Below are 16,042 nucleotides of genomic sequence, written 5' to 3' on the forward strand. Positions count from 1 at the left end.
CCATCCATCCACCCATCCACTCAGCCATCCATCCATCCATCCACCCATCCACCCATCCACGCATCCATCCACCCACCCATCCACCCATCCACCCATCCATCCATCCACCCTACCCACCCACCCATCCACCTGCCTCTTACCCATGCAGTCTATGTTCTTGTGGTGTAGAGTGAAATGCGAGGCAGGGGAGATCATTGAAACTGGGGACTATGCTTAGTGCTAGAAGGGCTCTTACAAATAATTTAACCATTTCCCTCATTTTACAGCTGTGGAAACTGAGTTCCACTGGGTCCTTCTCATACCACACCTGGTCTGTTGTTTGCTGCATCCTCTCATGGCATAAACCTTTAAAAGCACCCACTATGTGTTGGCCACGGCCTTGGGCTCGTTAATGTTTTCCCAGCTGGTTGTTTCTGAGGGGAAGCCCTAGCCAGACACGGGACAGGCGAAGACCCAAATGCTCCGAGGGGCACAGGGCTTCTGGGGGTGACATAGAGCCTGGGTCTCTGCTCTTCAGAGCACTGCTGGGGACCATGCAAGGCCAGGCTTTGATGTGGTTCTCCCTAGGATGGGATTCATGCCCGCCCCCTCGCCTTCATGGTTGAGGAGGGGCTAAGGACTCACCAGGGGAGGAGGGCACCTCCAGTGTTCTCTCCTTGTCCCTGTGACAAGCTGATGTCCTGCCTCGGCCAACACTGGGACACTTGAATGCTGAGACTGGCCCTTTCCCTCCCAAGCTCCAATCTTTTTTACAGGGAGTTTAGTGCCAACTTGGATTGGGACCTCGGGGGGAACTCAGGGGGATTTGAGCGCTGGCTGGTGGGTTTGAGGCTTGGCATTGACTTATCTATTTCTGGCTGTTTCTGTCCCCCCAGGTATCCCTTCTGTCCTGCACTGGCTGTGTGACCTTAGGGGAGCTATCCCCTCCCTCGGCCTGGCTGCCTGGTCTGCACCATGGGCCAGGCTGGCAGATCCCGAGGAGGCCTGCACTTGAACACTGCTTGCCTGCTCTCATGCGGCCTTTGGTTTGGAGCTGGTCCTATGCCAGGCCTCCCCGTGAGCCTCTGTTCCTTCTGAACCCGAGGGAGCCTGCTTGACACTCAGCCTGGCACGTGGTCAGTGCTGCTGCCACCATCTGTGTCCCCTGTGACTGTGCAGGTTATTTGTGAGCCAGTCTCCGGCCTCGGTGCCATCCCATCCTCTGGAGCCACCTTGGTGAGGAGTAGAGCCTTCTGGGAGGCTCAGCTCTACCTCCTCTGTGGGGTGCAGGCTGAAAACAACAAAATCAGTCCCTTCTGGAGCTTCACAGACCTGGCTGACCTGGGGGTTCTGACTGGGGACTCCCCACCCATACTGGCCCAGGAGGTGTTTCCCACCTTCTCCAGCTCTCTGCTCCTCTCAGGCAAGGCACGAGGCCTTGGCCATCAGGGTGTGGCTGTGGGGTGGGGGGCTCTGAGAAGCAGGGAGGATGCTTCAACTCCGCTGTGGGTGACCGGGGCCTCATACCCCTGCCCTGCCTGGGGGCGGGTCAGGTAGGCTAGGCGAGGTCTCAAGCTGGATCTCAAGCTTGGAGGTCCAGCCGGTGAGGTGCGGAGGGCGGAGGGGACAGCGGCCTGCCTGTGTCACGCCAGTGGAACCTCAGGCACACACTGAGCTGGCAAGGCAAAGCTCTGGATGAAGCCACTCCCAGCACACTCGCTCGCTTGATGCTTCCTGCTCTGACCTGCTGGATTCAGGCTTCAGGCTGGTCACTCCTGGTCTCGGTCCTAGAAAGGCCATCCAGCCTGGTGGTGGGGAGCCCAGGGGTGCAGCCCTTGCACACAGCTCCCCTCTGCCACCCCAATGTGGGGGCCCGGGCAGGTGCTTTCACCTGTGTGAGTCTTAGTTTGCCCCCTGCCAAAGTGAGAGATCAGCCGGAGGATGCTAAGGACGAGAGGGGACAGGATGTGAAGTGAGGGTGTGGCACTCTGTGGATGGGGTTGCTATGATGGTGTGGGAGTGGGGTGCTGGGCTGCAGAGAGGGCTCCCGGGGCTCCTGGGTCTGATGGGAGAGAGCATATCATTTTCAACTTGATGAGTGCCCATTCCAGACTGGGCACTTTGCTGGGCACTGGGGAGAACGTGAGACTCAGAAGCCATGGAAAATCCTCGGCTGAGGGGCCAGGGCTGGGCTGCTCTGCTCCCAGCTCTCCCTGCAGTTAGTCTCCCTAGCAGCAAATCCAAGTGGCAGATTATTCTGTGGCTTACTGCTTGGCGGGCATCAGGATAACCAGGGGACTTTGCTAAAACTTACACGGCTGTCTCCATCCCTACCCCAGAGGCTAACGGGGCACGTCTGGGCTACAGCCTGAGAACCTGTGTTTCTGACAAGCTCACTGGGGCTGTGGACTACACTTTGAGTAGAGGATTCAGAGCCAGAGAGGGAAGGTGACTTGTCCAAGGTCACAGAGCAGTAGTAATGTGGCTGGGGCTGGGCTTGCAGGTCTGGGCGGACAGGCAGCAGGAGCAGGCGTCCTGGAAACAGGTGGAGGTGCAGCTGCTGAGGCAGGAGGGGGCCCAGGCAAAGAGTGTGGCCTGGGCAGCCACAGAAGGCTGTGTAGGGATGACTGCCTGCACCGTCACTGGGAAGCTCCTCTGACAATCCCTGAATGCTCCAAGGTACCAGCCAGACAAAGGCCCCTGCGGCTAAGACCGAGCAAATGCCTCAAGTCAGTTAACTCCTTTAGCACTCATACCAACCCTGCATGGCCAGCACTGTTATTACACCCATTTTATAGATGAGGAAACAGAGGCAGAGGCAAGAAGCAACTTGTTCACAAAGCAAGCATCAGAGCTGGGATTTGAACTCCCGCACTCACAGGTGCCTTTCCTCTCCACCGGCTGTGGTGGATGCTGGCCGACCAGGGAGGTCTGGGAGCTGCGGCCTGTAGAGGGCCTCTGAGGACAGCCTGGCAGCTCTGTCCCGCCAAGTCACCACCGCCTGACCAGTCCTAGGAGCTCAGCTCAGGCAGAACAGGTCCCACCCACACAGAGATCTGGGCCTGGGGCCCAGCCGGAGGCTTGGGTTTCAGGCAACTCCCCCAGAGCTCTGATCCCCTAAGCCCCGTGACCTGGGCGTGGTGAGGCAGGCCAGTGACCCAGGCAGGCCAGTGCGGCCAGGCTGGGCTGGCCTTTCTCCTGGAATCCGGGGATTAACGGGAGCAGCTGGACGCTCTGCGGCCCCTCCTGCCGCCCGCCGCCCACCCTGGGTCAGGTTTCCCTGGAAGTTGGTCATCAGGGAGTTCTGGTATTTTCAATTACCAGCCGGGCACGCAGGCAGGGGGATGGGTCAGTGGCGTCCTGTGACCCCTGAGAAGAGAGGGAGCCCCAGGGAGGGGCGCAAAAGAGGCCTACGGCCAAGCAAGGCAAGGGAGGTGGTCAGGCAGTGTGCATGGCTGGAGCAGGTGGTCAGGGGCTCTCTGTCCCTGGGCAGCCCAGGGCACAGTGCATTCCCACCCTTGGCGGGGACTTGGACAAGCGGTCTTGTTTTCTCCCCAGGGTATGAATGGGCCAATGAGGTGGTCTCCGGGGCCTTCGGGACTGGGTTCTCAGGACAGGACTGGAGCCAGGAGGCCTGTGACCCTGCCTGCTGCAGGAGGTGGGGGCATGACTTTGGGGACTCTGTCCCCAGCCTCTTCCTGTTCAGCTCTTTTACTTCTCTGCTTCCGGGCTGCCTTGAAGTGAGCAGCCTTGCTCCACCACACCTCTCCACCTCGGTGTCTGTGTTGGAGCCAGTGGACCATGGACCGACACCTCTGAAACTGTGAGTCTAAGTAGACCCTTCTTCCTTTAGGTTGATTTTGTCAGGTGATTTTGCCACAGCGATGGAAGACCGATGAACATACCCTACATCTCCCACAGCTTCATCTTCATTTAGGGCTTGGCTCAAATGGCATTTCCTCAGAGGTGCCCTCCCCGACTACTCCTGCCCCCAGTTCCTCCCCACCTCACACCTTCTTTATTTTCCCTAAGCACCAACACCCCAGAAGGCAGAGACTCTGCCTCTCATGCAGTCCTGCACCTCCTCAACCTGGACCATTGTGCGACTCAGAGCGGTGCTTGATCAATATTTAATGGAGGAGAGAAGAGAGAGACACAGAGAGGGCGGGTGGCTTTCATCTTTTCTAGTCCCTTGAGGAACCTGACTGAGTCTACTGTCCTTGTGGGTGCGATGCTGAAGCTCTGGCCTCGGGCATTAGTTCCCAGAAGCCAAGGCAAAGCAGCACAGCTTGTGAGACAGCAGGAGTGGCCGTGTGACAATGTGCTTACCAATAGATATAAGCTGAGGTGTGTGAGATTTCCAGGAAGCCTCCCTAAAAGGGGAGGAAGTCTCCTTCTCACTCTCCTTCCATCCTGCTCCCTTAGACATAGATGTGATGGCTGGACATAGCGCAGCCACTTTGGTCCATAAGGACAAGAAGCATCTGGACCCTTAACAATTCCATGAGTTGCCATAATTCTACCTTCCAACATTCTCTATATATTAGGAAAAGAAAACCTCCATTCTGTTGAAGCTATCATGTTAGACTGGTTGTATTAATTGCCCTCCTGTAACCTTTCAACATTTAACTTGTATAGTCTCCTGTCTCTGACACTGGGCATAGCCAAGTGACTTGCTTCAGCCAATGGGACATAAGCAAATGTGACATAAGAGGCTTCAAAAAGCCCTTGCTGGTACCTGTGTAATGTCTGGGTGCTCTTGGCTTGCCAGGAGAACGTGCCCCCAAGACTCCCTGCTGGAGGCTGGGCAACACAGAGCAATGTCCTTGCCCAGTTGCCCAAGTCAGGGCCCCTCTGGATCAGCCGACAGCAATCCTCCCCCAAACATACAACCACGACCTGACAAAACCCAAAGAGCTGCCGAGTGACTGGAACAGATGGACCACGAACAGACAAACGCATCCCACCAAGCCTGAGGTCACCATGCAGCCATCCCAGAGACTTACGAGCTAGATGAAAGCTTCTTGTTTTATGCCATCGGATCTGCAGTGAAGCAGCATCACTGCGGCAGCAGCCTTCTCTGATTCCCTTCCAGCAGTGCACAGCAGAGCCCCCTCTTCAGTGCTACCTCAGGACGGTGACACCTCCCTGAGGATCACGGGGGATCAGAGTGGAGGAGGTGCACAGAGGGCTGCGCCTGCGGGGGAAGCGCTTCCCTTGCCTTTCTGTCCGTCACTCCTCTCTCCCAGGCCTGGGCTCACCCGGGGTCTCTTGCACTGTTTCTCTCTGATCCTGTAGCCTCCCAGGGAGAGGAGTAGGTGAGTCCATGTTTGTGTCAGTTCAAGAAACTGAGCTGTCCTGTGCCTGCCCTTCAGCAGGGCGGGAGGATCAGAGGACGGGAAGGACTTGGAGAGTTGAAAGACTTCCCGAGGAAGCCACACGGGGTGACCTGGCCGGGGTGGGGTGGGGACCTGTTCTACTGAGGACGCACCACGTGACTGGCGCAGCCCTTTGAGAACCTCTCTGGGCTTCAGTTTCTCTAGCTGTAGAGGAAGGTGTGCCCACAGATGACCTCTAAGGCCCCTGCCACGTCGGTGTTTCAGGGCGACTCGGGTTACTTCCCATAGGAGGCAAAATAATGACCCTAAAGCTGTCCATGCCCTAACCCTGGGGATCTGTGAGTATCTCACCTCCCATGGCAAAAGAGCCCTTGAGATGGGGAGATTTTCCTGGGTTACCCAGACAGATCCAACATAATCACTCAAGCTTTTAAAGGTGAAGAACCTTCCCCAGTGAGGACAGACAGCCAGCCAGCAAGCATATGAAGAGCTGTGCATCTCGTGGCTGCTTTTGAGAGGGCGGGGGCTCTGCTTAAGGTCTCAGGGGGCCTCCAGGAGCTTGGATGGCTCCCTGCCTACACCCTGGCATGCGACAGGGCCCTTGGGGATTCCCCGAACCGCATGCAATGAAATTCTGCTAATGACCTCCATAAGCCAGCAGGTGGCTTAGCGCCATCAGGAAGGAACGTGTACATCCTGAAGCACTGACTTCGGCTCGCTGGGACCCCCACCAGCCTCCGGAACCTACAGGGCTGTGGGATCTTCCGAGGTGCACCTCTGAATCGCCGAATCAGCTGTGTTTTGTTGTGGCGGCCGTGGGAGACAAAGCTCAGCTGCTGTGCGTTGTCCTGCGTGCAGGGCGCTCTGTCCACATCACTGTTAGTAGAACCGCCTGGCAAAGTACCTGCTGGGTCCATGAGGCACCTGAGGCTCCAGGGGGTCAGAGCTCCTGGGCAAGCCGTGCACAGGCAGGCGGTTATGAGGGCTCAGCCTTTTCCCTGTGTGGCACCCCAGACAGCAGGACGGGCGCACGTCCTGACGGGTCACTCCGTGCTCACGTCAGGTGGCCTCAGAGGCTGTGGATGCCTGGCCAGGCTGAAGGGTGGATGTGATACGCACAGCTTGCCCCATTTTTGCAGAAGGCGGGCTCTGAGGACACAGCGGTGTAATTATTCGGACTCTGCCACTTCCTGCCAGGGTGTCCTTCTGCGAGTCACTGGCCTCTCAGTACCCACCTCGCTTTCCTTTCACGTGCAGAGCAAGGGAACCATGGGATGCGCCTGCTCACGGTGCGAGGCTTCATCCAGGCCCTAGGCCAGCGCCGGGCACACAGCAAGCAGCCGGCAAGTGAGCGGAAGCTGTTTCTCTGGCTACAGAGTGGATGTGGGCGACTGCTGCATTTTCAGGGCCCACCTGTGCCAGGCAGCCTGGGAGGCACTGGGTGCATTTGCTGAAATCCTCACTGCAGCCCCAGATGGAGGAGGTGAGGTGGCCCGTGAGGAAGCGGTGACCAGATGCTCGCTAAATGCTTGTCCTTGGCTTCGTGTTGGGGAGCAGCTGGGCCTGGTCGGGCCAGGTTTGTGTGCCTGATTCCAAAGCCCAAGTCCTTCCCACCGCCTGCTCTGGGACCTGGCGGAAGTGGGGGTACGTGGAGCTCGCTTGGGTGACACTGGAAGGGCTCAGGCTGGAGCCTGCTGCCTGGAACATTGCTGACCAACTCCCTGAGGACCGTGCCCCCACCCCAGGGCCACGCGGCTGTCTCCACTTGGATGTCAGCTTAAACGCCACCTCCTCAGAGAAGTCGCTTCTGACGCCTGCCCTGGGCTCGGCCGCCCTCTCCCTCTTGTGCTTCTGGTGCTGTCTTGCTTTCTGGAGTCGCCTGTGCCCCCTGGGCAGCCCGACCACTTCCGGCACAGTGGGCCTGGGCCCTGCGCTTGACCACCACCACTCGCACCGTCCAGCCCCGCCCCGCCCCTCCTTCCAGCTGTGAGCAGCCCTGTGAGCTGGGGCAGAAGGTGCCCAGGAGGCCGGAGTGCGGCTTGGAGGTGGCGATGCTCTCTGAAGTCAGAAGACAGCTCCGGCCTGGTGATTGCCGAGGGATCGTGAGCGAGGCCAGCCACGCGCCCCAGAGACATACTTTGTCCTTTTAAGGCAATGAGCTAGATATTTATATTTTAGCTTTTAGGGTCTAAAACCAACCACCGACTACACTGGCAATCGAGTCCCCAGTCCTGCCTTCCGGCGTCACCCCACATCTCCATACCCCAACTCACTCCATGTTTTTCCCAGCCTATCTGCAAGTGTTCACTGACTGCTCACGGTGGGAAAGCCCTGGAGAGGAAAAGCACACCCATCGCCTACTGCTGAGTGGTGAAGCGGGGGAGACAGACAGGAAGTCGGCAATCAAAGCCATAAGCCTTGGGAACATAAAGGCCACAGGGCTAGGGCTGGGGAAAGGGTGTCTAAGTCAGGAATGTCAGTGAAATGAGCTAAATTCTGATGGCAGAGTGAGGCTGTAGGAGCAGCATGTGCAAAGATCCTGTGGCAGAGGATCTGGTGCTTAGGCAGAGTGGAAGAAACCTCCATCCTGCTGCCTCCTATGCTATTCTTCCTGGGAACACCTTCCTCCTTGCATGATTCCATCTCTACCTACTAGACGGCTCTCCAGCCTTCAAAGCCAAGCTCAAATGCCTGCCCTTCCAAGAAGCCTCCAGGTCGTGCCCTCCTCTTGTTCCCCATAGGAGATGATGCTCCTGTGGATGACCCTTCTCATCAGCCAAGCACCAGTTGGGCTCCTTCACGTCACCCCTTGTGTAGACGCTGTGTGCACCTCATCTCTCCATCCAGGGCATAAACCCTCAAGGGCAGGTACTGCTTCTTCTCCAGTGTAGATCTGGAGTCACTCAGCTCTGGTTTAAATCCCAGCTGAGGTTACTTAGCAGTGGGCTTTGTAGAGATGGCCCCATCTCTCGGGCCCTGTCTCAGCAGCTGGCAAAGGGGGCAGGTAGTGCGGGGCCCGCCTTCTGGCCCCACAGCCCCCAGCTGGGCTGAGAGCCGCTGCAGCAGGATGGGGCTTTGCAAGGGTTACGATACAGGAGCCTTTCTCACGTGGACTTTGGTTTCCCGTCTTCGTCTGATGTTAAGAAACACCCGAGTTGCTTGTAAAAAACACAGATTCTCAGGGCCCATGCCAGGGGTTCTGATTCAGCGGGGCCAGGGTAGGGATGGAAACCTGTGTTCTGAAAAGGCTCCTGCCCATCTCAGATGCACGTTGTGGTATGGAAACTGAGGTCCAGAGGGAGGAGGCGATTTTCATGCATCTGGTGGATGTGATCAGTGCCCCAGTTCTTCCTCCTCTGTGACAGGACCCTACGGGGTCTACTCGGTGCCCCGCCCCACTGGCGATGTGATGCGGTGGCTGCTGGTATGAGATGGCTCCCGCCGTGCTCCACCCTCCACTTTGAGAGAGCCTGGGCCGACTGCTCCCACAGGGAGGAGGGAACGCAAGGGACAGACTGAACACAGCCCACACCTTGGGTTGCTCCAGCACAGAGCACTGGCCAGGAAGAGCCAAACTTAGCTGAGCCACAGCCTAGTGAGTGAGAACAGAAGTATCTGTTGTAAACCACTGAGTTTTGGGGTGTTTTCTTGAGACAGGGTCTCACTATGTGGTTGAGACTGACCTGGAATTCACTGTGTAGCCCAGGCTGGTCTTGAACTCACAGCGATCCTCCTGCCTCAGCCTCCCGAGTGCTGGGATTACAGGCGTGCACTGTCGTGCCTGGCTTGGGGTGGTTTTTAATGCTGCACTAGTATAGCAGCTTTCAGTGCTAACAAACAGCTGGTGTGGCAGGCATGCCACAGGCTTGCCACTGCTGCACTAAGGCCACACAACAAGTGGACAGCCAAGCTGGACACTAAGTGGACCCCCTGCTCCTACCCAGGGCTCCTTCCTCTCTGCTTCCCTGTCTCTCAGTCCAGAAGGCTCCCCTGCACCCCTTCTCCCCAGGACCCCCTCACTCCCCTCCTCTGCCTCAGCTCTGCTCTTTGGGTGCCCAGCTAGGGCCCATCTCAGGAGTCCCCCGACCCTGCAGTTGACAGACTGAGGCATCTGAGCAGCCACCTCACCCTCAAGGCTCCCAAGGATGCAGGGAAGAGCCCCAGAGCCTCCTTTCTGATTCCTCCCAGGTGCAGAGCGCTGACTCCCCTCTACCTGCTGGGAGCCAGGCCCTCCCCAGCTCAGAGCTTTGAAAGCTGGGAAGATGTACAGCTGGGGCTGTGTAACCTGCTCCGGGCTTTGGACCTCTGTGATACCCTGCCTGAGTCAGGCCCCTCTGCACCCCAATCTCATGCGATCTCAGTGCACCTGTGGCCCCGAAAGAACGGCAGGCACGTGTTTGCGAGCTGCCTCTCAGCTACACACAGCGCGTGTGTCGTCCCACACAAGCCAGGCTCCTCTGAGACACAGGCAGGCGGGCCACGCTCCGCTGCACGAAGTCATGGTCAGCCACCCCCACATTTTCGCGCACACAGACCCCCTGGGCTCCTAGGCACACCTGCACCTGGCCCAAGCAGTGGGGAGAGTTAGATGTCGATTCCTGCCGTGCAGTCTTCCTGGCTTTCTGACTCAACTTCTCTGAGCGTCACCTGTGAAACTGGGATTTGGGGACCTTGGGGTGCGGTGAGGTCAGTGCAGAAAGCACCTGCTACCATGCCCTTTCCTGGGATTCTGTTCTTTCTGCAAATCACACCCTGCCTCCCCCAGGGAGCCTCCCTGGCCTGCCCCGACCTCTACCTCCAGTCCCGGGGCTGAGCATGGACCCACTTCGCATGAGAAGGACAAGCTGGTCAGCTGCCCACTTGCTCCCCTCCCTTCCCTTGCTCTTCCTTGGACCATGCTCGTCAAGGAGGTCAGCAAATGTTGTTGGTAGATAAGGGAGGGGCACATTCACAGTGCCAAGCGCAAGACCTTCTACCCACGTGTCTCTGGTAGCCTCATGTGACCCTCAGGTGGGGAGTGGGGCTGGACTTAGCCATGGGGAGGTCTTGGGGTACATCGGAGGGCACTGGTAGTGGTGGACAGGTGGGGCCAGAACAGTGAGAGCCAGGAGAAAGATGCTTCTAGAATACAGCTGCTCCTGCCAAGCATCCACTGGGGTTAGACCAGGGAGGGGGGCTCTGAGGGGTGAAGGAAGCATGTGTAGAAACTGCTGGCCGTTTCCCAACATTTCTACCCCTTTCCACTGTGACAGAGGTTTAAGTCAGGCCAAGAAGAGATGACATCTTGGTGAGGCCACGCAGACAAGTTCTGTCCCTCAGGGTGCACACAGAAAAGATGGGTGCTGCTCCCACCCACCTTGCTGCCTGTGGCAAGATCAGCTTAACCACACGGGCTAGGAGCAGGGAAGAGCCACGGTCCCGGGACCCTTCAGGGGGCAGAGTCCCCTGCCCTCCTGGACTGTACCTTGGGATTCTTCCAAGAGAAATACAGTTCTGCATTTTTGTTGTGGTGGTGGTGGTGGTGGTTCTGCGGATGGAATCCAGGGCCTTTGCACTGAGTCATATCTCTACCCCTTTATTTTTTTATTTTGAGACAGGGGCTCACTAAGTCACCATGTTGCCCAGGCTGGGCTTAAACTCGCACTCCTCTTGCCTCAGCCTCCCAGAGCGCTGGGATTACAGGCCTGCGCCACTGTGTGCAACCACAGCTCTGCATTCTCTAAGCGCTCAACTGCTGGGTCTTTTGGCTCCAGCAGCTTAACCATTAGCTTCAGCACGATGCCCTCCCAGAGGGCAGTCGTGGTCATAAACACCACTCCCACAGAGAGGGCAGACACGTGAAAAGCGTTTGGATAAATGAAGTCGCGGCACCCGCTGCAGGAGTTGTCTCTCCGGGCTGGTGGGGGCACCACAGCCCCCGTCCCCCTGCCCCACCCCCGCTGCCCTGCCCACCTGCTTGGTTGGTGGTGATGTTCACAGAGGCGAACTGTGGCGAGAAGGGGCTCTGATCGGTGACTCCGTTCACAGCCTGGATCTCGAAGGTGTACTGGGTGTGGGCCAGCAGGTCGCTGATGTAAATGCGAGGCTCGGTCAGGCCCAGCTGGCGGGGTGCGTACTGCACGTGGTCCCCACAGCGGGTACAGGCGCCCCGGCCCGAGCCGCAGCTCTTGCAGATGATGTTGTAGACCAGGTCCTCACGGCCTCCAGAGTCGCGGGGCGGGGTCCACTCCAGCACCAGGGAGGTCTCATTGACGCTGGAGATCACGGCCTGGGGGGCGGAGGGGATGGCTGTGCAGGGGGGGGGGGGAGCTGGGTTAACACCCAGAAGAGCACTCGTCCCCACGACCCCACTCTGCCCAGGCCCCCCAAAGAACTCCCCAAATCCTCTCCTGCCCACCCGCCCGAGAGATTCCTGGAGAATATGTTATCCTGCTGCACATCTGTTTCAGTTTTCCTCCCAGGCTCCAGCCTCCGTATGTGTTACCGGGCAGTCTTTTTATGTTTGGGAGATAACTATACAATAGCTGTTTCCCTCCTGTCCTTTTAATAAAAGCCAACATTATTCGGGATAGCAATCTGTCCAGCTGAAAGACTACATTTCCCAGCCTTCTGTGACTAAATGCTAGATAAAAGGCCGAAGTGGTAGAATAGGACTGGGCCTTAAAAAGGGAGACAGATAACTGTAGCACAGCCCTTGGTCCTTTTCTCTTTTCTAATGCCTTCAATGTGTGTGATGGCTGGAGCTTCAGCAGCCATGTGGGACTAGAAAGTAACTGTAAAGACAGAAACCACATGCTCTGGGTAGTAGAAAGAGCCATGTCCTAGAGGTCATTGTGACTTTGCCACACTATCCCAGGACTGCACTTCTTTGATGTAAGAGAACAAACCCATAGGGTGTAAACCATTGGTATCAGTTCTGTGTCATTTATAGCTGAACGCTATTCCTGACTGAACCAGGGGTGGCAATCCTGCCCTTGGAGCCACCCCTTTTTAGACACTCTTGGCCTGGGATTCGGGTGGCCATGGCCAGGTTGGACACTGGGCAGATAGCACCTGGGCTGGCTCTTCTCCTGCCAAACCTCCTATTCCTGTTCCTTTGGGAGTCAAAGAGTGTGACTTTATCTTCCGCGTGGTGGAGAGGAAGGGCGTGAGAGCCAGACGCCAGCTCTGTGGTGTGGGCAGTGGCAGCACCAACCCCAGACTGCTTTTCCTCCCCTCCCCGTCAGTCCCTGGCCCTGAGCTCTCCTGCAGGTGGCCTTGGGGCCCGGGACGTACTGGTGCATGGCATGTCCAGGGGGTCCAGGTCCGCTCTGTAGTAGCCGTTGCGGCAGACACAGTTGGTGGCACCCTCGGAAGTGGTGCGGCTGTTGATAGGGCAGTGGGTGCAGGCCTCATCCCCCTGGTTGGCTTTGAAGGTTCCAGAAGGGCAGCCTGGGAGAGAGGACAGAGAGGGTTACTAGGGAGCTGAATGGAGACCCAGAGAGGCCTGAGCACAGGGAGGGACCAGGCAGCCTCAGCAGCCAGGCAAATCCACCTGAGGTTCCGGGGCTCCAGGCTGTGGCCCCAGGCTTGCTCCCTAGTTTGCAGCTAGCTTGTAACTAGACCCCTGGCCAGGAACCCAGCTCTGCTCGGATGCCTCTCTGGTGCGAGCGTGGGCAGGAAAGGATTTTAGAGGACGAAATGCTCCACGGGATGAAGTACTGCTAACCCAGCCACAGGGCGGGCCCTGAGCTAGGGTCATCCCGTGTTGGGTGCTGGATGACTTTTGGCAAGCGTCCCTTTCCTGGTATGTGACCAGCCAGCATAAACTCCCCTCATCTGCATTTCCAGCCCTTGTCTTCAGTGCTTACCTTTAAGTCTCAGCAAACCACCCTTTCCCATCCTCTCCAGCAGCTCCCTCTCAGAGACCCTGTCTTTCTTGGTCCCTGGAACATCACTTGAGTTCAGAGTGCTTTGCTCTCCTGCCACAATTACTTGTCCAGGGATCTCCTGACCACTCTTGCAGCTTCCCCAGGGTGGGCACAGTGCCTGATTCACAGCTGCTAGAACCTGGTACTGAGCAGGCGCCCTGCAAACCCTTCTTGAAGCTGGCCTACTTAAATAGGAACTGGATGGGCTTTGGGGGACAAGCAGGTAGGAAGACAGTGAGCACAGTGGTGATTCCCCTGTACTAGAAGAGTGATCATGGGCAAATCACTTAAACTCTTTCTTCATCTGGAAATGGGACAGTGGTATCTCCCTCTTAGAGGTGAGAGTATTCCTTTGGTTGACTTCTGTAAAAATGCTGAGAACAATTCCCGATAGCATTAAGCAATTATCTGGCTCAAAGGCAAGCTGCTGAGTGGCCTTGGATGAGTGGCTTGACCTCTCTGAGCAGCAGTGTCCTCACTGGTGAGACAGCATCTACCGCTCGAGGTGGCTTTGAGGATTGTAAGGAACACAGTGCCTTGCTCAGGGCGGAGGGGACGCTGCAGCCCTGACCCTCAATGGATGAAGCAGGTGCTCAGTAAGGAGCCAAGGGCAACTCCATCTGGGGCCTTAGAAGGCAGCCCCCCTCCCGGGTCCCACATCTGCTGCCTCTTGGAGGGAGCTTCTGGGAGGGGGGCCAGCGAAGATGGCAGCTAAGCCATCAACAGCTACCTTGGCCGATGCTACTCTGATCTCAGCCCTTGACAAGGGAGGCAAAAGACAGGACTTTGACATAGTCAGTCAGGCCCTAGTGACGATGCAAGATGCCTGTAAGGAGTTATTTGGCCTCCACAGTAAAGATCCCTGGGCTCCAGAGAGTAAATGTGCACATGGCCAGCGTTTGTTGGCTGCTCCTGAAGTTCTGTCCTGTCCTGAAGATTTTGCTTGCATGGACTCCTGGAAGCCCTGACACCCAGTGCCGGAAGTCAGCTGTCACTCCAGTGTTTAGATGTGGGAATGAACACAAAGAGGCAGAGTCACTTTCCCAGGACGTGGGCTTACAGAGATGGGGCTGAAGTTGACCCCAGCAGGTCTGGTCACTTCTGTGCCCACCCCACCATGCCACACAGCCTCTACGTGACTCCTTTGCCTGAAACGTGGCTAACGCTCAGTAGATCCCGCTCCGGGCCCCAGTCCAGGCTCACTCCACCTTGCGGTACTGATGCTGAGGCTCCGAGTCCTTCCTCATATCTCCCTCTTGGGACCCCTCCCTCCCCACTTCCTGCTTCTGGTCGAAGAGGCAGCTGCCACTTGGTACCTCCCAGGGCTCCCGGGCCCGTCAACTCTTGCAGGCCACAGCCCCGGCTCTGGGCAATGGTCAGCCTCTCTGAGCTTGCTTCCTCCTCTATGGAGGAGGACACAGGGCCCCTAGGAAGGTCTAGAACCATCACAGTTGATGCCAGAGGGCCCTGGCCCCAAGATCAGGATGCTCTTTCTCTGGAGGACACCAGTCCAGCTCAGCGTCTGCTCTATCTCCTGGCCCATCCGTGCGCCTGCCTGGTGGGTGGCTGCTCACGCCCCCTGCCCCTGGTGCCATGCCAGCTCCTCCATCTGGACCCTCTTCCCAACTGCCTTCCCCCCTCAGCATGCCCCGGCCCCCTTTCGGGCTCCCTAGGCCACCCCTGCCTAGGTGGTCCCTCACTGGCTCAGTGCCTGGCCACCCTGGTGCCTCTTGTCATTTGAGGATCTATGGCACTGAGCCCCTAAAACTGCTGCTGGGTGGGGACCTCACTCCATTTTATCACCAGGAAACCTACTTCCACCCCAGTGCCTCCTCTCTTCTCCCACCCCCTGCAGTCAATCAATTACCAGGTCTTCCCTCCTCAGCAGGGTCCCATCCCCAACTCTTCTTGGCCGCCTCCCACCCCTGCAGGCATCCAGAAAGCTCTTCCCACCCACTCCTTAGCCTGGCCAGGCCATCTGTCTGCTTCCACCCACCCCACAGAGCCTGCTCTCGAAAGTGCAAACCTTTCCTTGCCACTTAAAAATGCATCCTGGTGGAGAAGAGAACAGGGTACTGATACAGGCTCCCACACGGAGGACCCCGAAACCCTGGTGCTCAGTGGAGGAAGCCAGTACGGAAGAATGATTCCACGGACAGGAAGTAAGTCCGGAAGACACATATCTGAAGGGACAGAAAGTTGGTGTGTGCTCGCTTAGGGAAGGGCACCAGGGAAAACGGGAAGTGACACTCGGGTAACAGGGTTTCTTTGGGGTGACAAAAACATCCTAAAATCGGTTGTGCTGGCTCTGTGAATACATTAAAATCCATTAAACTGCATACTCTGAACAGGTGAACAGTGAGCACCCACACGACTCCCCATCACGCAGGGAGCCTGAACGCTTTGGGGCTCTGGGACCCGTGGACCGGCGAGCCTATCTCTCCAGCCTTGCTGCCCACCCATGCCTGGGGCCCAATCCTCTACTCCGCTTACGTACAGTCTCCAGGCTCTGGCCTCTGTCCGTCCTGCCCTCACCACACGGAATGTCCACCCCGTCATCGGGCAGACATCGGCTTCTCCAGGAACCCCTCCCCCTCAGCCCCCTGGCAGGGTTTTGGTGCTAATTTCAATCACTTACTCATGAATCCATCTACCTGGAGGAACTGTAAATGGCAATACAATACCAGCCACCTCAGAGGTGAGGCATAGATGAATGAGGAGTATCCAACTCAACCCTTTTCTTTGCATTTGGGGAAACTGACGTCTGGAGAGGAACAAGCAGACTTTGGCCCCTGGAAGGTAGATGCAGAGGCA

The 16,042-nt window shown here is 57.4% G+C and overlaps 1 protein-coding gene across 4 annotated transcripts in view; it reads right to left on the bottom strand.

Annotated features, from left to right (window-relative positions):
- Nucleotides 1-16,042, bottom strand: part of Ephb2 (EPH receptor B2) — a 112,407-nt gene that overhangs the window by 27,906 nt on the left and 68,459 nt on the right. For all 4 annotated transcript variants that reach the window (XM_019207744.1, XM_010625998.2, XM_010625997.2 and 1 more), the window contains exons 3-4: nt 12,594-12,749; nt 11,271-11,606 (exon numbers count right to left, since the gene is read on the bottom strand). In XM_019207744.1, coding sequence (XP_019063289.1) covers nt 11,271-11,606; nt 12,594-12,749 — 492 coding nt within the window. The remainder of the gene's footprint in view (nt 1-11,270; nt 11,607-12,593; nt 12,750-16,042) is intronic.

Source organism: Fukomys damarensis, unplaced genomic scaffold (assembly GCF_012274545.1).
Source record: "Fukomys damarensis isolate Sample0158 unplaced genomic scaffold, DMR_v1.0_HiC HiC_scaffold_23, whole genome shotgun sequence".
NCBI classification, from domain to species: Eukaryota; Metazoa; Chordata; class Mammalia; order Rodentia; family Bathyergidae; genus Fukomys; species Fukomys damarensis.